General features: G+C 46.0%; 1 protein-coding gene across 1 annotated transcript in view; it reads right to left on the reverse strand.

Moving 5' to 3' along the window:
* Positions 1 to 26,612, reverse strand: part of Arhgap25 (Rho GTPase activating protein 25) — a 74,324-nt gene that overhangs the window by 16,029 nt on the left and 31,683 nt on the right. The window contains exons 2-5 of the mRNA XM_004636134.3: positions 26,310 to 26,509; positions 18,634 to 18,721; positions 16,671 to 16,787; positions 2,648 to 2,855 (exon numbers count right to left, since the gene is read on the reverse strand). Of these exons, the coding sequence (XP_004636191.2) occupies positions 2,648 to 2,855; positions 16,671 to 16,787; positions 18,634 to 18,721; positions 26,310 to 26,509 (613 nt within the window). The remainder of the gene's footprint in view (positions 1 to 2,647; positions 2,856 to 16,670; positions 16,788 to 18,633; positions 18,722 to 26,309; positions 26,510 to 26,612) is intronic.

Genomic DNA, 26,612 nt, shown 5'->3' on the forward strand with positions numbered 1-26,612 from the left:
GCCACCCCTGGCCTGGGCTCACTGGTGCCTATAGTCTGCTCATCCACTATGCACAAGATGGAAAGTGTACTAACTTCACCATCAACCAATATCCAGCCTGATGGGAAGGAAATTTAACATTTGCATTTCTGTATCTAATGATACCCAGACCCAGCTGTGCTAGAGTTCATCAACAAGCACTCCTGATTCCTTTCATTCTAATGAGCTGGGAGGGATAGGGTGGCTCTTACAGTGGAAATGGGCTAAGGCCAGCATGGGGGAGATAAGGGAGCTCACCAACCTGATTGGTGGATACTACACGGGGGCTTCCTGCCCTCCCGACCCACCCACCTTGCCCTCCCCAGCCACTCATCCATGTCTGGAAAATGGGGGAAGGGAGGCCAAAGAAGCTGCAACCACAGTAACGTTTCACGAAGCCAACTGAAGAGAGATCAATGAAACTGGCAAAAGACCTTGAAAGTGACAGCAACCAGTCTTGAATGGTCTCCTGAGAACAAATCTGGCATGGAAAGAAGAGGAAGAGATCAGCCTTGGAACTGTGGCACCTGAACTATATGTGGTGTAGTGAGCAGCGGAGACATGTGCGGGGGCTGGAGCTGGTGGAACAGGACAGGAGAAAGGGGAAAGGGGGTGGGAGGAGGACTGAGCGGCTCAGGGTTCGCAGACCATCGTGGTCCAGGAACACACTGCTGGACTCCCAGTCAGACTTGGAGGCTGCTGCATCACCTCTAGAATTTTAATAATTTTGTTTGTCCTCTGCATTTATCTTAAAGGTCAGATCAGAAAAGTAATCTTAAAAATCATAAAAGTAATCTTAAAAATCTATCATTCAACGTGATATTAGGCATTGATAGCGTATCCCAAAGAGCAAAGAAATGGAAGCTGGGCATTGAGATGAATTCTGCTGAGTCCACAGCCACACCCACAGAGAAAGACTATGGGATACCACACTCAGAACCTGAAGCCTGGAACCCTATGTATGCCAGAATGTAGATAAATAACAAGAATAAAAAAGAGCCAGTCTCTCCTTCTCTAATCTGATGCCCCAAATCTGTCCTTTTGTCACAGGACACACAAGGCAGCCTGGAGAGGACCTGAAGAGCCCTTCTATTTCTCAGTTCTAGAGGTAGAACTGTTGACCAGGAGTGGCAGTTTCCCCCATCTAGCCCACAGAATTTTATGGGAATCAAAGACTTGACCTCACCACCCATGTTGACTTGATGGTGTCCATGCTAAAGCCCAAGGCAGTTATTTGGCAAATCTCAGCAGCCACTTCTTTCCTTTTGGTAGGTCATTTGCACCATCTTAGCAGCAGCCCACCTGCATCTCTTGATCAATTAAAAAACAACTTAAAAACTTGGAAAGAAAACTGAATACAAAGGTAGTGGGCATAATGGAATAGATACCCACATATGAAATTTAATTGATTGTGCCGCTGAGTGGGCCCTCAATTTGATGCCCACAGCCTGCTGCTGTTCCAGTAATAACTTCACCCATTGCTTCCCTCGCAGACCCTAGTGCATGATGGCGAAACTTTTAGAGCTTTCAGTGATACAAACAGCCCACTGGGGTACATGCATGCCATAGATAAGTCACCACTGCCCTGGTGTGTTAATATATAGCTTCATTGGTAAATTAAGCTTTGCCAGGGAAGATGGGTGGATACTAGTCCAATCACAGGTTGTGGCTGTGAGACCGGAGAGGAACAGGTGGACTTCAGAGATGCTTCGGAGGAGAAGTGAGCAGATTGGAGATGGGGGTGTGGAATGAGAGAGAGGAGCAATGAGACTGCACATGAGCCTGACCCTGAGGCTTTCATAATCCTCCCAGGCTCAGCCTTATTCTTCTGTCTTAAATGAGGTCTGGGAGAAACCAGATAGACTCAAGGGGTTTCTTACTAAGACTCAAAGTCTATGGACTAATGATTTGGAAAGTGCAATCAGTCTTATGCCTGCAGGGCAAATACAGGGCAAGTACTCTGATGAACACTGTACAGTAGACACGGGTGCACAAGGTTGGGGTGGGGGTTATAAGAAAGAGCTCTCTGTTAGGTGGCTGGAGGAGGCGGGGAGTTGGGTGGTGGGAGGCAGTATCTCTGTACCTGATAGGCCTCAAATAGGGAAGAGCAAGCTCCACACAGAAGACTTGGGAGAGCACTGGGGTCCTGCCATAGTATGGACTCCCCCTAAAAAGTTCAGAATCATGCAGTACTGTGGGCTCAGAAAGTTAGGAGAAATCCTCTTCCCGGCCACTTATGGAAAGCTGAGAAGAACCACCGGTACCCTTGGATCTTGGTTTGTGCAGTCTCCCTCATGCTGTGTGCTTGTACAGCCAGCTCAGCTCTTCCAAGTTTCTCATCTGCCCAAGGGTAGGCCTGAGGGTAGGTGCCAGCTATCTCCCCACTCTGCACATCCCCTTCTGCTACATCCTAAATGTCATTGGAATCCTCCCAGTAAGGCTGCAATTTCAGCTCACACCATCTTTCTCAAATTCTGAACTATGAATAGAACTAAGATGCCTTCTGTCATAAGCCAGGGATCTCAGAAGCATCTGTGCCAGTCCCATGGCTCAGCAGGGATAGAGCGGTCCTCTCAGGCAAGCCACAGGTGGAGGACAAGGCAGATGCAGGCTCCTGAGCACAGCATACCTGTCAAAAGAGGGCCGCTCCCCGGCATCGAAAGCATCTCTCAGCTGCTTCACCAGGTTGTCCTGCCCGGGCAGGCGGAAGATGCCCTCTTCATTCATGCCATGCTCCAGGATGAACTCCGCACACTTCTCCACCAGGATGGGTACTGAGTGGGTGCCAAACTTCTGTTCATAGGCTACAGTCTCATCCAAGCGCTGGCCAAAGACCGCTGGAAGAGATGACACAGGACCCACTCATCATTCAGAGTTGGCCTGAATTAACTGGTGGGGCAAAGCGCTGTGTGTCAACCATGATGCTAAAGTATTTAGCCCAGTGACACAAGCAGAACATGGAGCACTAAGTACAGTATTTCCGGGTCTACAAATGTGGCAGTTATAAATGGGAGGCAGTCCCTGTCAGTCTTTCTCTTTTTTACTGATCCACATTTTAGTATACATATTTAAAATAGCAGCTGGCTTTTACAGAGGACTTGTGTGCCAGGTGTCCTGTCACACTCTTCACACACCTTTTGTCATTTCATGCAGACCCCAAACCACTGAGTTGGTAGCACAGTCAGGCCCACTTCACTGTGACAGACCCTGGACCTTACAGGTACTGGTGAGCTTGTCGCATCGGGCAGCGCAGGGCATGGCCCTGTCAGAATTCAAGCCCAGACAGTAAACGCCAGAGAATGTGGGAAACCGCAGCAACAAGCGGGCTGCTCTGACTTCTGACTGCATCCAGAGTATGAAAGCATAATAGTGTCATCTCATGACTGACTCAAGACCATAGTAGACTGTGGTAGTGCTTAAAATAATTCAGGCTCTTTACTATGTCCGACTATCATAAACACAGCCACGCTGAACACGTACTCACCAAGTTCCTGGAATGTATGCGCTACAAACGCATAATGCCTAATTAATCGCTTCGTATATTAACATTTAGATGGATAAACACCAGTATTTCATCCTTTTGAACTATTTCCCTAGGGCAAATTCCTACATGGAGAACTACAGGGTCAAGTGGTTTGAACATTTTTGTGACCTGACGGTATGCAAATTGCTTTCCCAAACTATTTTTCCAAATCGCATAGCCTCCAACAAAGCAAGCTTGCTTTGGCTCGGCGCTGGCCCTGTCAGCACTCAGCTCCATAATTTCTCCGCCCCTGCCCGGAACAGAATTAGTTTCTCAATGAGGACAATCAATCGTTGCCTCCTTATTATCCCACCACACTCCCACGCTCTGCACTATGTGGAGGCTCAGCAGGCAAGTCCTGGCTTCCCTTCTGTCCTACCCTATCTTCCCTCTGTCACAATGGAGATGCTACTGTACCCAGCACTAGGATTCCTAAGATGCCTGTCTGTGCAGTCCTGGAGTTCTCCCCACTATGCTTTCTCTCTCTCTCTCTCTCTCTCTCTCTCTCTCTCTCTCTCTCTCTCTCTCTGGCTGGTCCCCTTTCACCAGATCCTAATTCATATGGATTTCACCTGTACCATCCGCTCCAGCTGCACCAGTCTCTGGAATCCTCTGGTCCTCCCAGCCCTCCCTCTGGCCCATACCTACCAGCATCTCTCCTTTTTACCACTTTCAAAATCCTCCTGATTACTTACCTTCCTCAGAACTAGTCTCCCTGAGCACGGTAGCTCTGGTTTTGAACACCCTTCTGCCCCAGCCAGCTGCCTCAGAGGTGTTCCTTGAATACCCCCTCAAAGCCTGGGTGGCCCTCAGAGCCCCGCCCTTGCTGCTTCAGGTGCAGGGGTAGGAGGAGGTCAGATCTCATCTCAGCTGCCTCTGCCAGGCTGTTCTCTGTTGGACTTATTATATTTCAAGATTTTATTAGCTTAGGGGCCTGGGAGATAGCTCAGTGGAATAAGTGCTTGCCTGGCAAGCACAAGGTCCTGAGTTCAATCTCTGGTACTATGGAAAAAGAAAAAAAATAAGATGTTATTAGTCTAAACATCTTTGTGGCTGAAGTTTGGAAACCAAACCTGGTAATCCTCAGACAGGCTAGGCATCCACCTATTTTTAGTGTGACATCCTGCCATGCCTCTACTGCCTTCTTTCTGTGAGCTCTCAGTCTCAATTAAAAAACCACTTAAAAACTTGGAAAGAAAACTGAATACAAAGGTAGTGGGCATAATGGAATAGATACCCACATATGAAATTTAATTGATTGTGCCGCTGAGTGGGCCCTCAATTTGATGCCCACAGCCTGCTGCTGTTCCAGTAATAACTTCACCCATTGCTTCCCTCGCAGACCCTAGTGCATGATGGCGAAACTTTTAGAGCTTTCAGTGATACAAACAGCCCACTGGGGTACATGCATGCCATAGATAAGTCACCACTGCCCTGGTGTGTTAATATATAGCTTCATTGGTAAATTAAGCTTTGCCAGGGAAGATGGGTGGATACTAGTCCAATGACAGGTTGTGGCTGTGAGACCGGAGAGGAACAGGTGGACTTCAGAGATGCTTCGGAGGAGAAGTGAGCAGATTGGAGATGGGGGTGTGGAATGAGAGAGAGGAGCAATGAGACTGCACATGAGCCTGACCCTGAGGTCAGGTTTTTAATTCTACAGTCTGTCCTCTCCCTTCCTGGCTGGTGAAATCCTATGTCCTCCCTGACCTCTCTCAACTACCCTTGTCTCTGCCAGGCCTTCTCTGGGTCCTGCACAGAGAGACCACTTCCTGTTTTGTGCACCCCATCCTACCTCACACCTCCGCATCCCATCTTGCACCTCCCCATCCCATCTCACACCTCCCCACCCATGCCACACTGTAGTCTGTGTGCACCAGTGTACCTTGCAGGGCCACAGGCCCCTGAGGCCAGGAATACTGGTGGTGGGGGGATATTTTTTCATCCCCAGTGTTTAGCATAATGCCTGGCACAAGAAAAACTTTTGTTGAATGAGTTAATAAATCCTTTTGTCTGCAAGTATTTTCCATACAGGATGATGATCTGGGCATTTCGCTCGTTGAAACGCTAGTGAGCATCTTCTTGGAAAATTTCTCTCCTTGCACCCTAGTGGTTGCCAAGGGTCCCACAATGTGCTCTGCTTTGTGTGGGGATCATGGAAAGGGATACACATACCAGAGATAGGGGAAACCCGGATCTTTCTTTGCTTTTCTTACCACTCAGGCATGGAAGGAAAGGACCACCCAAATGGTGGTGAGAAACAACCAGGGAAGGTAACTGTGAAGTTAGGCTCCTACTCATCTGTGGGAGGAGCTGGATACCCAAATCTGCTAAATGATATGACCTGTAAGCTGGGTGTGGTGACACACACCTGTGGTCCCAGCGCTCTGGGAGGCTGAAGCAGGACGATCCCCTGTTTGAGCACAGCCTGAGAAACTTAGCAATTTAGTAAGACTTTTTCTTCAAATAAGAAATTAAAAATGGCTGGAGATACAGTTCAGCATGAAGGCAGTGGTTTTAATTCCTAGTACAAAAAAAAAAAAAAAAAACACCACACACAAAAAACATGTGACATTTGGGAAATTCCCTTTGAGGAGGAGGCCCTCAGGGAGAGGGCCTGAGGGAGGTGTTGAAACTTGGACTCCAGGGGCCCACTGGTTTGCGAAGGGGAAAGATGGCCCAAATTGGTATAAGGGTGAGCATTGGGAAGCTGGCCTCTGCTTCTCACACGAGTCCCTCAGCCTCCTCCTGTGTCTGGCCACAGCCATCCCCATGTCACTGCCACCAATACAGTCATTTTCCAACATCCCATTCTGCTATTTCTACTACCCTCAGCTACACAGAGAGAAATGAGGGATCCAGACACTGTCACGCAATGAGCACTATGGATCCAACCTTGGTAAGGCCTTGGTGGTCTCAAGTCTTTGCACCCCTTGAGCTCCCCACCCCTCTCTGGCTCAGCAGGTGACCTTGGCTCCCCTTCCCTTTCCTCCCAGCTGAAGAACATGAGTGGACTCCCTCGCCAGCAGTCCCTGCCTCCCCATCCTTCCTCCTCTGAGTGTGTCCCTGTCCTCTCTCGGGAAGGTCTTGAGTGTCCTCTCAGTGGTGCTTTCTGGCAGTGTCCAACCCTTCCACACCTTCCTGGAGGCACTCTTTCTCAGCATTATAATTACTGGAGCCCACGTGAGTCCAGCTTTCTGCCCACTGAGCATCTGGCGATTGTCCCTCTCTAAAGACCTTCTCCTGAGTGGCTATAAAATGCACATTTCTCTTCCTGTCCCCTTGATGGCTCCTTTTGGTCCCCTTCACTGCTCCCTGTCTCCTGCTTGTTTCTTTATTGTATCATTACATGGAATCCTAGCTCAGTTTTCTTTTATTCTTATTGAAGATACTTCCCTTGGGAAAGTATGAATATCAATTACAAACTGAGTACTAACACATCTGTATATCTGGTCCAGGAATATTCATCTGTGTGTGTGTCTGTCTGTCTGTCTGTCTGTCTGTCTGCCTATCTCTCTGTCTGTCTGTCTCCCTCTTTCTCTCTCTCTGACTTTTATAAGTCTAACATGAAGCAACAGTTCGGCAGGGTGGCAGGAACTCTCCCAGGCACTGAGGTGACAAAGGCACTAACACAAGGTATGTGCACTCAGCTAAGCCAGTTAGCAAAGCCGTGAGCTTTGGAAAAACCTGTGACACCCTCACTCCAAATACACCAGTGGATTCTGAATAAACGTTGCCTCTCTTTATTCACTGCTGCTGCTTGTATTACAGTAGTGTGTGTGTGTGTGTGTGTGTGTGTGTGTGTGTGTGTGTGTTTACTGTAACTCAGTATCTTGCAAAGTTCTTCTACCAGAAATCACAAAATCACCCTGTAAATTAGCTCCCTTAGCCGGGAGCTTAGCTCTTCAGCAGCAGGGCATTAAGATGAAAAGGATGAAAAGCGGCCTTTACTCTTAAGACCTCTTGCAGGAGACTCCTCCTACAGCCCCTGCAACCCACTTTCCCGGCTCAGCTGTCTTCTCAGAGGCAAGTGGTCACTTCCTCCGTAGTGCTCACGGAGCTCTCGGTGTGCGCCTCCATCTATCACCTCCTGTGGAGTTTTATGGTGATTTATTAATCATCTCTCTCTTCCACTGGCCTGTGGGCTTCTCCAAGGCAGACAGCCTGTCTGGCTTCCCATCTATTTTTGTCCCCTGGCTCGGAGACGGCACGTGATGGGCCAGTGCTCCAGGAGCTACCGCTACCTGCTGCTGCTTCCCTTCCCTCCCACTCCCCTCCTCTCCGCCCCGCTCAGCACTGTTCCAAGCCCACTCTTGTCAAGGAGGCCATGGCCTTCACATTTGTAAGTCCCAGACCTAAGTTCTCATTCATCTCAGCTGTGCTCTCAGTACATGGGATACACCAAGTCCCTCCCTCTTCTTGAGACACCGGCTCATGTGGTGTTTGCTTTGCTGCTCTCCCAGTCCACATTTATCCTGCTGGCTGCTCCCACTCAGTCCCCTTAAATTATGATTCCTTTTTTTGCTCTGTCCTCTAAATGTCAAAAGTCCCAGGGCCTGTCTTCCCCATCTTCACATACTTCCTTGTACTCTCATGGCTTTAAATATCACCCCATGGTGAAGCCTAGAAACCCATCCCTCTTACAAGAATGCATTGCTACAGGCTCCAGAGGCATCAGGCTCAACAGCGTCCCTGGTTACATGAGAGAAGGAGCATCCGTGTGTCCTGTGGCTTGTCTGGGGCAGATTTTGTTACTCTCCTCTCCGATTTCATCCGAGGAGGCTGCAAGCGCAAACATCCCTGGAACTCCAGAGATGCAGTCCTACACGGTGCTCATCTTTGATCTCTGGATCTTTATCTCCACCCCTTGGCTCTGCATGGATGGCCACAGGGAGCCCGCGGGAAAGCCAGGAGGTGGTGATGGAAGACAGTGGGGCAGGAGTTTCTTAAACATCCTCCTCAGCACAAGGACAGCAGGAAGCCAAACCTGGGCTCCTCTGGGTCGGCTGCCCAGGGTGTGCCACTCCTCCCCAGGGGTTTCTGTCCCCTGGCAGCAGCACAATCACTCTGAACTCATCATCTGTTTGAGGCAGTCGTCAAAAGCAGAGGTGTTTCTGTCATATCAGTTATACCATGTAATTAATCAGTTATAATTATTATATATTACATAATTATTATAACTTTAAAAGGTAACATAATAATAATTGGCAGATTGAATAAAGTTAATTTACATTGGGAACTGCCTCAGATGCTCTTAAGTATGCTGTCTTGTTCAGTCTTCACAAAAGCTCCACAAAGTAGATATTCCATTTTACAGGTGGAAAAACTGAGACACGGATAATCTGCCAGAGGGCGTCTGAATCATACTGAACCATCACCCCACGATTCAGTATTCAGTCCTTTAATGCCCTTTGTGCAAGGGCAGTGGAATAAAAATTCAGACACCAGCAAACCTCAAAGGGAGGTGCTCCGGCTGAGACCCTGGGTACTTCCTGCGCCCCGGTGCCTCTGAACCATTTCAAGCCGTCTGTCCCCCCACCCCAGACTGAAGCTTTGCACAGCAGGCGCCTCACTCTAAGCAAACACAAAGGGGAACTTCTCTTCACACCCCATTCTGCCCATCTGGCCCCAAAGTCCAGCCCAGATTGACTAGAAACCCCAGGACCCTACCTTGGCCTGGGGAAGCAGGAACAGAAAGATCTTCAATCCTGCTTCTCCAGTGATGCATCACTCAAACACTCTTGAGTTCAAGAAACAGCCCCTCTGCACCCCAAACCCAGGGAAGTCCCCCCCCAACCCCGTGGCCTCCAGCCAGCATTGGTGCTGTCTCCTGGGAGCCTAGCTCCAAGGGCACCACCACCCCTGACAGGGGACCTGAGAAAAGTAGGAGCCAAGCTGAACTGCAACACGGGGAAGAAATACCTTGCTTCCGGAGCTTGGGAGTTTTCTTTCTGAAATCCCAGCAGAAGAGCAGCGCCAGGGCGGGAAACCCACAGCCCAGGGCCCAGCGCGGCATCCCCGGGATCCGAGGCATGGCAGAGCCCCAGAACTCCACGGCCCCTGGGGCCGCCCTGTCCTCCTCGCCTCTCTGGCTGGGAGAACTGTCCTCCCTGGATTCAGATCAGCACATGCCTGCACACACACACACAGCAGCCGGGCTCTGACTCCCGGATGGAGCCCTGGGATCTGTCGGCACCTGCCCGACCGCCCTCCCTCCCTCCCACGCCGCCACCCCCCTCACCTTTATACACAGGACTCTTGGCTTTTAAAGAGTGAACATAAAGCTGTCAAGGCCACAATAAAAATAAGTGCCTCCTTTTACTTAGCAGCTAATTGTCAACTGCCATTCAGAGGATATCATGGAGGCGGGTTTTTAAAAAATAAAGAAAGAAAGGAATTGTGCACGCAAGCCCTGGGCAGCACCGCCCCATATATCAACGTGCCTGGCAGGAACACAGGAGTTCACTTAGCATTTATGAAGCCAGCCCACCTTTCCCGGGAAATGCTTTCAGAGTTGCCAGGCCTTCGTAGATAATGCTGTTGGGGGCAGGTTGCCGGGTAGACAGAGGGTCCGGCTCCTGCTAGAAGACTGAGCCAACAGTGCTGCCGCCAGAGCCCCAGAGCCTGGGCCGCACTCAGCACCGCAGAGGGACAGGCAGGAGCAAGGTTACCAGGAAGCAGCCCAGAGCTGAGGCGTGCTGCCAACACGTGTTCATCCCTTTACCCGGCAGAGGGCCAGATTGGAGCCCGCATCACAGCCACCACCTTCTCCCGCCATGTGGAAGTCACTCCCACATCCTGGCAACGCTGCTTCCGAGTGATTGTGCAAACCCGTTCATTTCTCTTCACCTCCACTGCCACCACCTGTGTTCCAGCCACCATCTGTACCTTCTTGCAGGGATGACAGCTTGAGCGTCATACTTGGTCTTCTGCCTTCACTCTGATCTATTACCTACAGCCTAAGCCATTCTCTACAGAGCGACGAGAATGATCCTTTAAATATAAGCTAACTTTATAGCCTTCTTGCTTAAACCGTTCCGGCCCCTATCTTAGGATGCAGACCAACATCCTCTATAAAACTCCTTCCCCTCACCCCACAGCCTGTTCTCTTTTCTACCACAGGACCTTTGTACTTGCTGTTACCTCTGCCTGAGACACCATTGTTCTTTCCCCTTCTCTGGCTGGTAACTCTACGCCAACCCTTCAGAGTTAAGCTTCATTGTCATTAACTCAGGAAATCCTTCCATGATCTTGGCAAACATTTGTATTTTCCCACATGGAACCATCTGATTTTCCTTCCTGACACCTTTCTTTTCTTTCTTTCTTTCTTTTTCATTTTATGTATTTGGTACAGGGTCTCACTATACAGATCAAACTCATCATGATCCTCCTGTTTTCAGCCTCCTCAGCACTGGGATTATAGAGGCATGCCACCACACCCAGACTCATTCGTGGGGCTGGTGCAGCATGCAGGACCCAGGATCAGACCCCTGGTCCCTGCACTTGTCTAAGCAGGCACTTAGTCCACTGAGCTATCTCACCAGCCCCCTGACACTTTTTAAAGTGAGAACATGATTTTTTTTTTCTTGGCTTTTTGAAAACTGTTTCCTGCGTCTTCTAGTAGATTGTGAGCTTTTTGAGAGAAGGGACTCTGTCTTCTCTTTTCTCTCTACCCTGGCTCTCCTTCCCACTGTTATGCCCTCAGTGCTGACATGGCACATGTTATATGCTCAGGAAATTGTTGTTGAGTAAATGGACAAATAGGCATCTGCTGCTGTAAGAGCTGAGGGATAAGGAGGTAAAGAAATGAGTGGAATAAGTAAAACTGCCCCCACATTAGCTGGGCATGATCATGAGCATCTGTGATCTTAGCCCTCTGAGAGGCTGACCCAGGAGGATCTTAAGTTTAAGCCCAGAATAAGCAACTTAAAGACCCAGAAAGACGCTGTCTCCAAATTTTAAAATAGGCTGAGCATGCAGCTCACTGCAGAGGCCCTGGATTCAATCCCCACTAATATAGATCTATATCTCTAGATATAGAGATATAGAGATATATTGAGGTATAGATAAATCACTGAGCATCCACTATCTAGTTAGAGAGAAAGGACCTGACCACAAGGAACAACAGTGAATCATGGAGACAGCAACCACGACAGGCTAAATTGAGCTGCCATTGTAAATCACATTCTGAAGGATGCAGAGAGCTTGAATCTGAGGAAGCAAAGGCATTCCAGGTACATGACAATTCAGTATTTACATATCATTTTCCTTGTGTTGGCCAGCACACAAAGGCACTTAAAACACAGCTCCTGCCCTAGGCCTTCTAACTGGATTAGGCAAAACAGAACATGAACTGAATGCATTATTCTGTTCCTAGCAATCGCCTGTGCCAACCCTTGGATGCCGCAGCTCTGGGGAAGGGGTCATAACGGCCTAGGCTGAGTCACCACAGTGTGCAACCTGGACCTTCTGCTCCCTGGGGAGCAGGAACCAGGCTCCTGCATGGACCCCGGGAAAGCCTGGCTGTTTTACTAAAAGGAGGGCATTGTTTGAAGAAAAGGTGCATCAGTGAACTGGGAAGGAATCTTCAGAAACTGAGCTGCAGAGGCCTCTGCTGCCTTTCTCCTATTTGAACCAGAAAAATCAGAATTGCAGCAGAACTTCTCAGGCAGAGTTGGTCTAAATTTCCAGCCAGGCCCTGAGGAGAGGGTTAGGAAGCCCTGAGAAAGCTGAGTGCCCTGGAGCTGCTCTCCAAGCTGTGCAGAGCTGCAGGCCAGCCGTGAGGCAGGGGGAGCTGAGCGGGGAGGAAGGGAGCTCCGCAAAGCCAGTAGTGTCTCTCAGGTCAAGGACGAAAGGAGTAGACTGGCAGTCGGGGGCCGGAAGAGGCCTTAGGTCTGCAGCATTGTTACGGGTTATGCTGTTCTGATGGGCTACAGATGTCTGAAAACAGCCTACTGTTAAAGGCAAAGTTGTGAGTATGTTTCTATAGCTTTTCTCAGACTCTTTAAGGACGTCTGAGAGCCATAAGGACCTTCATTAAGGCACATTGTGGACAAGTTTGGAGGCAGATAATTCTAGAGGGAGCAACTTGTTCAGTGAGCCACTTCTCAGATGAGCTCCTGATCATGTAGTGGAGAGGGGGTGACCAGAAGGAGTGGGACAGGACACTGTGGTGGGACGAGAGCCCTGTCCTTCAGCCTTTCACCTGATGCATGCTTGTGAAACCCCTGCTATCTCCAGCACTGTTTAGATTCTGGGATACAATATGAGGTGGGGGAATTAGAGAATGATCATTCCTGACAAGTAGGTTGAAGATTTCCTCACAATCCAGGGAGATTATGACCAAAATCAGGAGTAAAATATTTACTATGTTAGAAAAGAATACATGCTAGGGAAGGTGTGGATGTTACACAGAATAATCAGGAGAAGGTGATGATCTTACTGAGATGATTTTTGAGCAAATATCTGAAGAAATCAAGAGGCTAAGCCATGTGACTACCAGGCACAAGGGGATCCTAGGACAAATGGAAGCGCAGGGCCAGTGAGATAGCTCAGTGGACTAAGTGCCTGCTTTGGCAAGCACAGAGACCAGGGTTCGACCCCCGGCCTGCATAACATGAACGAATCTGGGTGTATTGCTGCACAACTGTAATCCCAGGGCTGGGTAAGCTGAGAACAGGAGGATCACTACAAGTCCAAGCTGTGTAGTGAGACCTTGTACCAAATACATAAACGGAAAAACAGATTTTTAAAAAATGTAAAAAAGGAAGTGCAAAGGCCCCGACAGAAGAGCATACCTCTGATGTTTGAAGGGATTAGTGAAACTGGGTGGAACTAGCATGGTAGAAGTTTCTAGAAAACAAGAATAGATACATAAATGGTGCAGGCTGCCCTGGGTAAGTCAGTACAAGGCTTTTGATTTTTACCCTGAGTAAGAAAGAAAGCTGACAGGTGTTGAGCAGAGGAGTGTCCTGGATGACAGGTTAACAAGCTCACTCTGAATGAATGAAAGCAAGCTAGAGAGAGGAGGGGATGAGAATGGGGAGGCGAGTTTAGGGGCCATGGCTGTGATTTGGACAAGCAAGGATTTCTTCTTAACTTGGTTTGCAGTTGGGAAGCTAGTGAGAATTTGGCAGATTCAAAGCAGAAAAAGTCACAGGAAATTGCATGGAAGGCTTAAAATAGGCAGCTGCAGTATCTCTGTGATTTTTAATATTTGGGGGGCATCCCCTGTTAATATAAGGATGCTTTGCAGGAGGTATGAATCAAAAGTGCCTTTGCCCTAGACCTCACACTACCTATCCTTTTAGATGGGTCATCTATTCTCTTAGGACTGAAGCTTCCTGACTTGTGAACAGGAAGAACAAACATCCTGTTTGCTCAGTGGCTATTGATGGCAAACTGTCATCTTCGAACTCCTTCCAATTCTGGGATCCACGATACTGGTTCAAAGAGTAACTTTAAAAACACCCCAGATGCCCCATTAGAACCATTGCTGCTCTTTGAGCATATAAGCAGTGCTGCGCTCTGATTTCCCCAGCCACGGACTTTCCACCACCTACAGGACTCACGCTTGACTTACTTCATTGGGTGGTGGCCTTGGGGTGGGGTGAGGGAGAAATCCCCAGTGTGGCAAGACAGAGTGAAGCAGCTCACCGCGGCAGACTCGGCCACGCGTTGTAGAAGGCGCAGCTCCTACTGAAAGTACATAGGGAGCGTTTTGACTCAGAACAGGTACATAATTAGGTGGCTTCTGCTACTCTTGTTCAATGCAGGCTTCCTAAAGCCTAGCATGGGGACAGCAGAAAATGTCAGCAGGGCTCCCATCTCATAATTTAGAGTGATAAAGAAGGCCACAGCCAAGTTTATCCAGTCTGCAATAATGTACAGTCAAGCCTTAATACATAAAACCAAAATAGCAGCTTTTTAAAAAGTAAGCATTGTATTTAGGGTATGGGGAATGGTTAATAAAGCTATATATATTGAGCTGTAATGGGACTGTCACTAGTTTTTCATTGTTGAAACAAATCCCCGATGCCCAAAGATAAAGGAGGGAAAGTCCTTTAACTCAGCTTGTAGAGGGTGCAGTTCATAGATGGCTGACTCTAAGGCAGGGTGGCATGGCAGACAGGCATCACAGAGGAGAAATGGTTCATGGTGGGCAGAAGGCAGCAAGGCAAGAATGCAGTGAAGCAGCACAGAAGCAAGCAGCAAGCAAGAACAGCAGCCCTCTTTCTGTCCCTTGTATTCTCCATACCCTTGGGGCAGGTAGCATTTATCGGGAGCTGTCTTTCCAATATCCACACCCAGAACTATGTCACACCAGTGGGCTCATTTAGTAATCACGCATCCTTAATCCCAGCATCGCACACTGTAGATCCAGCCCCCTCTCAAAGAAGCCCCATCTATCGACCACAAGAGGCTTTGGGGGACATCTAGACACAAAGTACAACAAGGACGCCAGTGTTAGAGGTGGCATGGCAGGCCTCCTGGGTTTGGCTGTCCCATTCATATCACTTCTTTTCTCCACATCTGTAGTGGAGGGTCACAGGCCACAGCAGACTGCTGTTCCAGGACCTGGGGTCCACTGCTGAACTCCTCTATCTCAGGAGCTGAGTGAGATAAAGAGAATTTCTTCCTCAGAAGTTTGGGGAGGGGTTGCGGGAACTGATCTCATCAGTCCAGGTCTGGTGCTTTGGGAAAAAGCATAGGAAATCTGGGGCTGGCATAGCAGCACTCGGGACAGGGACAGCACAAGGGACCTGATGGCTGGACAAAAGCAGCCAGGGTTAGAAGAAAAAGAGAGTGAGAAACTGTAGTCCCAGAGAAACTGACTGGATAAGCTCAGTGTCCATGATCAGTTTCCTGCCCTGCCCCTTGTGAAGCTCCCTGGAAGGTTTTGTTGATGGTTTCCTTGAGTAGTTCCTATATCTACCCTGTAAAGCCCTCTTTGTGGTTTTCTATCTTTGCCCATGGCTTCTATCCCTTATAACCATCTAATCCCTGAGCTATATCAATTATGGTTCTATAACAACATGGAGAAATTCTTAAGTTATAAAATAAAATGTATTCAGTTATATATATTCTATATTTATGATCCCAGAAAAAATGTATAAACCTATGAATATTGGTTGAGAAAATAACCATAACAATGTTTTTGATAGTTTAAAACTTTTTTAAAAAATTTATATCAAAATTTTTTGGTATACTTATACTGTTTGAAAGAAATTGCTGGGAAATCAAATCAACTTGGTATTTAACCCATGAAAGCATTCACAAATGACTTCTAAAAATAAGAGACAACAAGTCAATGAATAGCTATCTATTCAGACTCTTATCCTGGAGGTAACTGAAGAGGCGTGTTCCTAAAAATCTGAAGGAAAACAGCGTCTTGTGATCTCACGCATTGCAGTCTTTTGTGTTTATATAAAATGAGGAAAATGTAGAATATGTTCATTGATTTCAGATACTATTTTGCATAGCTTGTTGTTTTGTTTTGGGATTTTTTTCTGAGTCAGGATCTTCCTCTGCTATAGAAATATCACCAAGATTTCTAGAGAGCTTGCACACTTGAGTCATGCAACCCAGAAATGCATGAAAGCAGACTTTGCTGTGTATGTACACTTTTGACTGTCCCTCTTCAGGACTGTAGAGTTTTTTTTTCCCCCTTGTGCAGGTGAGCCTAAGATACAGATCTTGCAATCAGCCTCTCAGGTCTCTCAAGTGCCCTGCCTGAACATATCCACAGAGGTGCCTCAATCAGTGGTATGGGAACCTGGGTTGGCTGGTCCCACCTATGCACTTCACAGGTGATAATGCCTTGGTCCACAAAGGAGAAATGATAGCTTTGAGCATCACAGGCATTTGTTGACCTATGCAAACAACTTATTACCTTTCCAACTGATCTGAGGTTGGCTCTTTGAGGTGACCCAGCAGGGAAGCTAAATGCTCTGGACCTTCTTTTTCTTTCACTCAATGGAGAACTTGACCATGACCATGACTATGGTCATGGTTCTAGAGTTATTCTCTGGTCCTATGATCTTTCAAGGAATAATCACATCTGGAACTGCCTCCTGTTCATCCCTCATAGCTCCAGACATCTGCCCAGGAAAGCCTGCAAGGTCCTTACCTCCAGATGGTGTGCCAGCAACTCTCCTGAGGAATTTAACCCACTCCTCCATCTCTGCCTGGGAACTGGCCATGAGGATATATGAGTCTTGTGCTGCTCGATTCAGATCTCCTGAGGCTGGAGGAAAAAGTGGTACATATGAAAGTCTTGGACTGAAGGGACTGGAGGCAGAGCAAGAGGAAAGGAAGGGAGGCTGAACCTGAACTGATTCCCTGGTTTGATGAAGCACTGCCAGTCAAGTAACACAAGGCCATCATTTAGTGATTCTCAGTGGACTTAGGTATCTATGTACTTTAACAGTACATTGCAGAAGCTCCAATTCTACAAATTATTTATCACAATGGTTTAAATTGGAATAACTTTTTTTTTCCACTTGTGTATTTGGTACAGGGTCTCATTATGCAAATCAGCAAATCAGACTTGGGGTGATCCTACTGTCTTTAGCCTCCCCAGTGCTGGTATGACAGGCATGCACCTCCACGCCTGGACTCTGTCACTGGCTCAGCACCCCCCGGGGGCAGGGCTGGCGCAGCATGCAGGACCCTGTAACTTTTGCTGAGGGCTGCTTCTGTGGATAGAAGCCATTTCTTACCAAAAAGAAGAGGAAGTTCATGGTGCAATTTCAGTATTATGAGGTGACAGAATCTGACATGTAGACTTCCGGTTATCAGGCCAACCATGGATACTATCCTAAGCCAACCCAAGCTCAGTTGCAGGGATTCAGAATGGGAGAGCAGCCCAGTGTGAGAGGAACAATGCATGCAAGTGTGTCTTTCTCACAATATTAGTGTTTCCTGTTCAGATCACTATTCTCCTGACCACAGAAATCCTTGAAAGTGGTAAATTCTCAACATTTAGTTAACGGACATATGAAGCTTATGAGGACTTAGTTTACTACTTTCATTTTAAACTTGGAGGAGAGCTAAAAGATACCCTAGAAGGAAGGGGGGTTAAAAATAAATAAAAGATACCCTAGGAAACACAGCATCACTTTGAACTATAATAGGGAGGTACATTATTTGCATTTTACAGGTAATAGAACTGAGCCAATAGAAGTGTACCATGGTGCAAAGGTACACTTGTCCCATTGTTCTTGTCACTTTTGGAAGCAGCTCTGGAATGTCCCTTCATGCATTTGTTTTCATGGCTGTTGGAATGTGCCAAACAAATTCAAAATGTTTACAGCAATTTCTGTCAAATAAAACATTGCGGTATGCCCTCACCACCTCATTCACTAGATCTGGTGCTGTGAGACTTCTGGTTCCTTCCCCAAGTCAGAATGACCATGAGAGGTACACCAGGGGAGTCAAGACAGCACAACTAAAGATGTGAAGAGATTTCTGGGACAGCTTCAAAGAGTGGCAAGCATGGTGGGGTAGGTGCATCTGAGAGGAATTGATGGTAATGTATCTCTTACTGTAATAACGTTTTAAGTTAAACATTCACCGTATTTTTTAATCACACCTCATACATGACAAACAGGACACAGCACATGCTAAGTGCCTAGCAAGTGGAAGCCATCGTTTTTATTAGGCCCTGTTCCCTCGCACATGACTACCGACTTTTGGCCATCTTCAACCCACCCAAAAGGCAATCTGACATGGTTAAATTTGTATTTTTATGGTCCAACTTGCTTTCTAGACTGAGCTCCTTTGGGTTAGGAAGAGATGACACACTTTTCACATTAATGTCCCAGAGACCTGGCTCCAAGCTTATGAAATGCTTTCAGAGTTAACATGAATGTGCACTTGCTTGGTTCCTGGGCATTACTGGGGTCCTCGATGATAGTTAATCAAGTAGGACAGGTCCACTAAATACACACAGAACCATCATGAGATCCTAACAGATTGATTCATTGGTTGAAGGACTCTCTGAAACCTTGTCTTCCAGGACCCAGAATTAAGATGGGAAAATGTAACACAGCTCTTTCTCATCTCTGGGAATTAATCTGGAATGCACCTACCTGGAATAATTTCAAAGACAAACTTCCCTGCTTCTTCTGGGTTTGTAGCAATCTCTTTGATGGTGCTTCCTGGTAGATACATACAGCCCTGAAAGATTCAAGGTCAGGCTTTTAAGATAAGTAGCATTGCATCACCTACAGACTCAAATTACATTAGAGAACAAGTGGGCAGTAAAGATGTGGTGAAGACAAGGGCTGGTGGGGAGGAACATGGAACCCTGGCAGCTCAGTTTGAATGGGACTCCTCTGCTGCTGCTCATGCATTAGCTAAATAATGTGGCAGCCAGCCGCAAGGAAGCTAGCAGTGTACAGCAAGGATAAGGTCCTGGCAGGACCATTGCCAACACTGGGCCCATCTCACCTTTCCAAGACTCAACTTCATGGTCAAACTAGACTCTTGATCTCAGTAAGGACAACGCTGAGGCCGTACTACTCTCCAGGGAAACTTAACACTGTCCCATTTAAGAGGATAGAGAAACTTAGCAGCAGCAGGAATTCCTGAGAAGCACTGTCCAGGGGCCAGTGCTTTCTCTCACACATGCTTTTTTATCGCACTAGATATTGAATCTACAGCCTCTGAACTAAGCTACATCCTCAACCTCTCTTGTATCCTTATTTTGAGACAATGTCTCCATCCTCAGGCTAGAAGGTTTAATCTTCCTGCCTCGGTCTCCCAGAACACTGAGATTACAGACCTGCACCACTATGCCCAGCTTTAAATGCCTGTTCTTTTATAAACCGCCTTGAATATACTATTCATTTAATTCCTCTAGCAATACTTTAAACAAGGTATTGTTATGCACATTTGTAAGTGAAAAATCCTGAACATCAGGAAGTTTCTGTCATCTGGCCACACAGAACCAGTAGATGGTACAACACTCATTCCACCACAGGAATGAGTTCAGGATTGCTCACATCACAGCTGAGGTGATAGGAAAGATTAGCTTAATTCATCACTCCTACCACTGGATCTAAGCCTAGAGGGAGGATTCAATAAGGTACATGATCTTGTATAACCACATACATTATCAGAAAAGCAGGTGACTTCCTCCACGTGTGTGCATGCTGCTTTATCATTTGCAGTGGACTGGAACATACTATAGCACTTTAGATCTCAGGAACATGGCAAGATTTATTGCTTCTACTTTGCAGGCAAGGAGTTGGTACTTGGAAACTTAATTTTATTGCAGTTAGTCACCCATAATTTACATCTTCCTGGATGATGAAGAGAGCTAAAGAAACTCTTATGCCTTCATTCCAATCTAAGAATGAATGAAGAAGGCAAAGCCCTAATGATAGAGGAGTCTTAAAATCTCATACGTAAGACTGGTTCAAGAGGCTGAAAAATTAATGTTTTTGAGGATCTAAAAATAAAGAGGTCTAAGACCAAGTGACAAAAAGGGAAAGAGGAAGAGAGAGAGAGAGAGTAGAAGAGGTAGAGGAGAAATGGGAGAAAGAAAAAAGAAAAGAAGGGCCAAGGTATAGCTCAGCAGCATAAGCACTTGCCTGGCAAGTGCAAGGTCCCAAGTTCAATCCCTGGCACTGCAAAAAGAATAAAAAGGAGAAAACTCCACCTATAAACTTGAATTCTGCAGTTTCTCAACATTCTTCTAATTTTATTACATAAAAATAATCTCAGTAAGATGCAGTGATGCACACCTGTAATCCCAATAATCAAGAGGCTGAGGCAGGAGGATCATAAATCCAAGAGTATCCTGAGCTACACAATGAGCTTATGACCACCCTCAAATATATAGTGAGGCCCAGTCTCAACAAAACAAAATTTAAAAAAAAATCAGATACCAAAAAACTCTCCCACTACAAAATCCTCACTGCCCTTAGTAAACCATTCCAAAAAAAAGTCACCTTGAGATTGGGCTGCTGCTGGACTATTTTGAATAAATTATGTAGGATGAATTACAGCATGAGAATTAAAGGTCGTGTTACTTTTAGACAGGAAGGAACACTGGTAGGAAGGAAAGGCAGACCAAGCTCAGAAATACCCACCCTCCCTGTGTCATTTGGTACCCAAAAGCATTTCATCAGATAAATAGAAATATATAAAGTCCCTGCTGATTGTCCTAATATATATATATATAGATAGATAGATAGATAGATAGATAGATAGATATATGTATATAGATAGATAGATAGATAGATAGATAGATAGATAGATAGATAGATAGATATTTGCACATTTGATCTCCATCAATCGAAAATCTATGATGGAAAATGATTATTTTTTCCAACTGTAGAAATGAGGGGAAAAAAGGTTTAGAAAGGTTAATTAGCTGGCCCACAATCAGAATTAATTAACAGGAAAGATATGATTCAAGTCTTGGTCTGTATGATTCAGAAGAACAGAGTACAAATAAAGGCGTTACTTACAAACCTCACTGGCTAGAATAAGTCACAATCAGAGCTGAACATACTCCCACCGAGGCCCTCCCCTCGCACTAGGCATGCGCCTGAACATCATCAATGCATGGAGGAAGAGGGGCAAGAGAAACAGACCCCTGTGGGGTGAGGAGCGCGGGTGAGGAAGGAACTGCCACAGATAGGGAAGCACGGAGCTGCCTGTCACTACTCTCACCTACTTTTCAAGTCTACAAGGGTGGGCTCCCTGTGGAGCCCTTGAGAAGGGTTGAAGGCCACGTGTCCTGCAGCCGGGAAGCAGGGGAGGCAGATATGGCAATGATGTCCTACAGCCAGTTCACACTGGTTCATGAGGACAAATTGTTTCATTTTCAGGAATTCTATGAGCCAGCTGCTAAGCACAGTCATTCTTAAACTATGCGAAGCTATGATAAAATATCGTACAGCAAAAAAAGATAATATTCCTTAAAACGGGTCACTTCCTTATTGTTTACTATATTTATTTCTGCTGTGTGGTTCATCACGCTTATTTCCTCCGTCTGGTGGAAATTCTATTTAATGTGCTCTTGCACCTCAACTCTGAAGTCAGTAACATCACGTGATAGCTTGAATCCCTCTTGTTGAGAATAGCTGTGCCGCAGAAATTGACAAATGCTGTACTCAAATCAAGTCTCCATCAGAAAGCCTGCTGTAAGAAGCACACTGTAGGCTAAATTCCACAATTAAAAACATAAGCTGGGGCTGGGGAAATAGCCTGGCAGTCTTAGCACTTGCCTGGCAAGTGCAAGGACCTGGGTTTCATCCCTGGCACCACATCCCCTCACCCCCTCTGACACACTGAGCCGGCCACCAAGACCAACTATGGTGGTGAATGCCTGTAGCCCCAGCACTGTTGAGGCTGAACACAGGAGGATCACTAGGAGTCTGAGCTGGGTAGTGAGACCCTGTACCAAATACATAATTTTTTTAAAAATTAAAAAAATAAAAGTGAAGGACAATGAGTGTGCATTTTTCAAAAAAATGTAACAGCTTCCACCAAGGCTATACAGATTTTCGTTTCTACAAGCTTTGCATGAGAATTTCTGTTTCTTAGTTTTCATATACTAAAATTTTTAAGAAACTTTCCCCAATTTGATTAGGGGCGCCACCGTCTCATTAACTTCCATCGTGTGCTGCTACTCATTACTGAACGTGAACTTCTTACTGCATGTGTTGGACATTTCTTTGGTAAGTTGTCCGTTTGTGTCATTGCTCATTTTTCTATTGAGCAAAATCTTCTTGTGCCTCTGGAAAAACATTAAGTCTTAAGGGTATTTGTTTACCTAATACACATTTTTTTCTCATTTACTACTTGAACTCATTTTATTACCCTGATTTTGTGTGTGTGTGTGTCTTTTTAAAAAAAAAATGTATTTAGTACAGGGTCTACAGGGTCTCACTACACAGATAGGACTCGTAGTGATCCTCCTGTTTTCAGCCTCCCAAGCTCTGGAATTACAGACATGCACCACCACACCCGGTCTCAGTTGCCATTTCAGTGTGCCCCGGGGGCGGGGCTGGCACGGCATGCTGGGGATCGAACCCTGGCCGCTGCTCTCTGCCTAAGCAGGTGCTTTAGTCCACTGAGCTATCTGGCCAGCCCTTAAAAATGTATTTTTAAAGTACATTTTTATTTATGAAATTAAATTGGTCCCTTCTTTGTGAAGTCTTTGTTGTGCTTTTAAAAATCAGCTTCTCAACACTGAGAGATGGGAAGGGATCTGAGGATGCGGGGAAGCATGGGAGATGAGGAGAGGAAGAGGAGGAGTGAAATGGTGAGGGAGCGATGTGTGTGTGTGTACAGCTCCCCACAGCAAATGTAATTATGTATTGAAAATATACACTAATGCAAAAGACACTAAAACACAAATCACACAGCAATATTTTCTTCTGGTATTTTTATGAATTCACTTTTTACGTTTAATTCTCTAAATTTTCAGAATCTTGAATGGCATGAAATCTAATGTGGAAATGTACCTTTGCCATTTCTCAAATTTTTATCTCAATTCTGTAACTTTCATTTTTATTTCTAGGTATTTTCACATAGTTTCAACAGTGGGCTGTGTGTGTGTGAGTGTGTGTGTGTATGTGTGTGTGTGTGTGTGTGTGTGGTGGTACCAGGAATCGAACTCAGTACCTCACATTTGCCAGGCAGTCGCTGGGCTGCTGAACTATGTCACCAGCCCTTTCTAGGTATTTTCAGTGTCTTGGAAACAAATGTTCAATGACAATAAAGTTAACAGTATTTTATTTTAAATAGATTTAGGATTTTTTTCTTTACCTTAATGAAATAACGACAATGAGTTCTATAAGGATAGTTGCACAATTCTGATTTGTGATAATAATACATAAACATCAACCCACATTTCCAATAGTAAAAAAAAATACATGTTTTATGCTGTTACTATTATTTACATTATAAAATAATATTTAATATTAAGGGACAACATTTATGATACATTTATTTTAGTTAAGTAAATAATTCTGATTATGTATGTATTTATAACAGATGACCTTATAAATATCTATGTATAAGAAAGCTGGATTTATAGGGCTATTTACTGCTGATGGGATTGTGAATGATTTTGTTTTTACTTTGTGCTTTTCTGAATTCTCTAAACTTATTACCATGTACATGTATATCCTTTGCAGTCAAAATATACATATCAGCACACAGTAAAATATACTTACTCTTTCTAAGGAAATACTGTATTCTTAACAGCCTATTTTGTATATTTGAGAGGTCCTGTGGTTTTTCATAGTTGGCCTATTGATCTGACATATATTAATTTATGTATTTGGTACAGGGTCTCCCTACGCAGCTTGGACTCATAGTGATCCTCCTATGTCACCCTCCCCAGCCCTGGGATCACAGGTGTGCGCCACCATGCCTGGTTTCAGGGAGCGGCTTAGTTGGCCTGAGGCAGGGCCAACACAGCATGTGGTCCCAGGGATTGAACCCTAGTCCTTGTGCTTGCCAGGCAGGCGCTTAGTTTGTTGGGCCATCTGCCTGACCCCTGATATATTGTTCGATTTGTTAAAACTAAATCATTCGTGTGACCTCAGAAGAAGCTTCCTCTAAGTATCCCAGACTATTTTAATCCTTAGAAGGCTTTGGGTTCCTCTTCCTAGAAATGTGAAAAGAAGCAATCCCTTCAACTATTTATTTTACCACCTGGTATTAATTAATGTTTTTATGAAACAACTTTTTATACATGCTTCCTATCATTGAATCATGGAATGAATGCAGACTGGGTGGTATAGTCTCACTTGATAAAAGAAAGAAGAAGGGTATAGAAGTAATTACACAGCCAGACAGTGGTGGAGCTAGGAAAAATTAAAGACCTGTAATCCCCTGCACCATGTGAACCATCATCATCATCAACGTGTGATGCCAAAGCACTGCTCTCCACGGGTGAAAGCCTTCCTGCTTCATCACTGCCTTCATTGACAGTGACGTGGCCCTGATAACGTCTGTGTTGTTCATAAAGAAAAGGAAGTCTGTTTACCACACAGAACATCAGCAAAAGCCCAGGCTGTATACGAACCCTAAGACCTTTCTTAGCCTCCACAGTGACAGGTAGGCAGGAGGCAGGCCCTCAAGTGGGAGGCATGGTTAACCAAGTGCTTCTGTTGTGTCAGGTGTCCTCAAACCTGCCTTTAAAGGAGAGCTGCCCTCTGCCAGCTGACTGTTTCACTTGTCCTCCATCACCTGCCCACCCACCCCAAACCCACACATTTCTTACTCTCACCATTCTTGTTTTATTTATTTTTTTTCTAGCTCCAGAATCTGTCTTCAGCCAGTGAGATAGCTCAGTAGAATAAGCACTTGCCTAGAATCTATCTTCCCTAACATCTTCTTTCTGGCCAATCTTACCTTTCTATATCCCCACAAACAGGATCATGAAGTGGTGTTCAGCCATCCCAGCTTTCCACAGCATCCAGCTTATTCTTAGGATCCCAGGGCTATTGCTAACAGTGACTTCTCTTACTCCTGCTCACCACAGTGGGCATAAAGAATTCACGAGGTGGGGAGAAGAGACCTAGGCCCAAGATCCATGTCAAAGCCCGCTCTCCCAGCCTCATTATTCCATCAGGAAGTTGGATCTGCTCTATTTTAAGTATATCTAGAACCTGACTATTTTGTCACTAGTTTGCAACTCTACTGAGGTTCTAAACTCATAATGTCTTACCTAGCTTACCTGGGTGTCCCTGCCCAGGCCCCTGTTTATTTTGGAATGTAGTGTTGAGAGCTATCTTTTTAGAACATAAGCTAAAGGATGCCACCTCTCTGCTTGGAGTCCTGTCATGCCTCCCCGGTTACTGCAGATGTTCAAGTCACTGTGGTGACCCACAGTGCCCTTCACAATGTGTGCCCCAGCCACTCCCCTCACTTGTCTGACCTCAACCTCTCTGGCTCTCATTCTCTAGCTTTGTCCACCACACTGGCCTGTGTCTGCTTCTCCCCTTAGAAATCTCCCAGAAATCCACCTAGGTAACTCCCTCCCTTCCTTAGTTTTTGCACAAATATCACCTTGCTTAGGAGGCCACTCTGACTATCCTATGTAAAAATTACCAACACTTTCCCCAAACACTTAGCCTACCCTGTGCCATTCTGATTTTTTTTCTTCATGGAGCTAATCTTCTTTTCTAAGAAGCTATATATTTTCCATATTCATTATATTTATTTCCTACCCTCCCTCCATATGCTAAATTCTGTATGGCAGAGATGTTTCACCTGTTTTTCTCACTGATTTATTTCAAGCACCTAGAACAGTCTGTCATTAGAACAGTTATGTATGTTGTTTTATGTGCAGAAAAAAACTAAATGCTTTTTATTAAGAAAAAAATCAGGGGCTGGGGAGATGGCTCAGTGGAATAAGTGCTTCCCTGGCAAGTGCAAGGGCATGAATTCAATCTCTGGTTCCACAAAAAAAAAAAAAAAAAAAGGAAAAAAATCAAAGAGCACCAGGCCCTGGAGCCCACATGCACTCTCCCTGACTCCGAGTCTCTGCCATATTGCACACCTGAATTTGGGCTACACTTAGGAGGCTCCACAGCACCCACCTTGCGGACGACCTCTCTGCCACCTTTGCCACTTGGTTTGTGTCTCGACAACAGTAGGAAAACAAAAGCAGCTTTTGCACATACGGATGTGCCTCGTTCCCCGGAGAGGACTTGTAAGAGTGCAAGTGCAGCCCGCCTGTGCTGGGCCCCAACGGACACAGCCATTCTAATGGAACTAAATGCCCAGCTGGTACCTGTGGCTTCGAGTCCTCTTCGTCCTTGTAATAGTAGAGCTGCTGCGCCTTCAGCACGAAGTACCTCTGCTGCCAGTTCTTCACAATGGACCGCTGCTTCTTCAGCCAGCCCATCTTGATGGGCCTCTCCAGAGGGTTAGGGGCAGATGGTGCGTGGAAGCTCGCCATCTGCTCGCTGGTCATCACGCTCCTGGACCGAGCTACAGAGAGGAACAGAGTGGCAGGCTGACTGAGGGACACAAGGCAATGAGCAGGAGAGCAGGAGATGAGAGAGGAAGCCCCAAGGGGGCCAGAGCAGTGAGG

Source organism: Octodon degus, unplaced genomic scaffold, assembly GCF_000260255.1.
Source record: "Octodon degus isolate 3935 unplaced genomic scaffold, OctDeg1.0 scaffold00078, whole genome shotgun sequence".
Classification (NCBI taxonomy): domain Eukaryota; kingdom Metazoa; phylum Chordata; class Mammalia; order Rodentia; family Octodontidae; genus Octodon; species Octodon degus.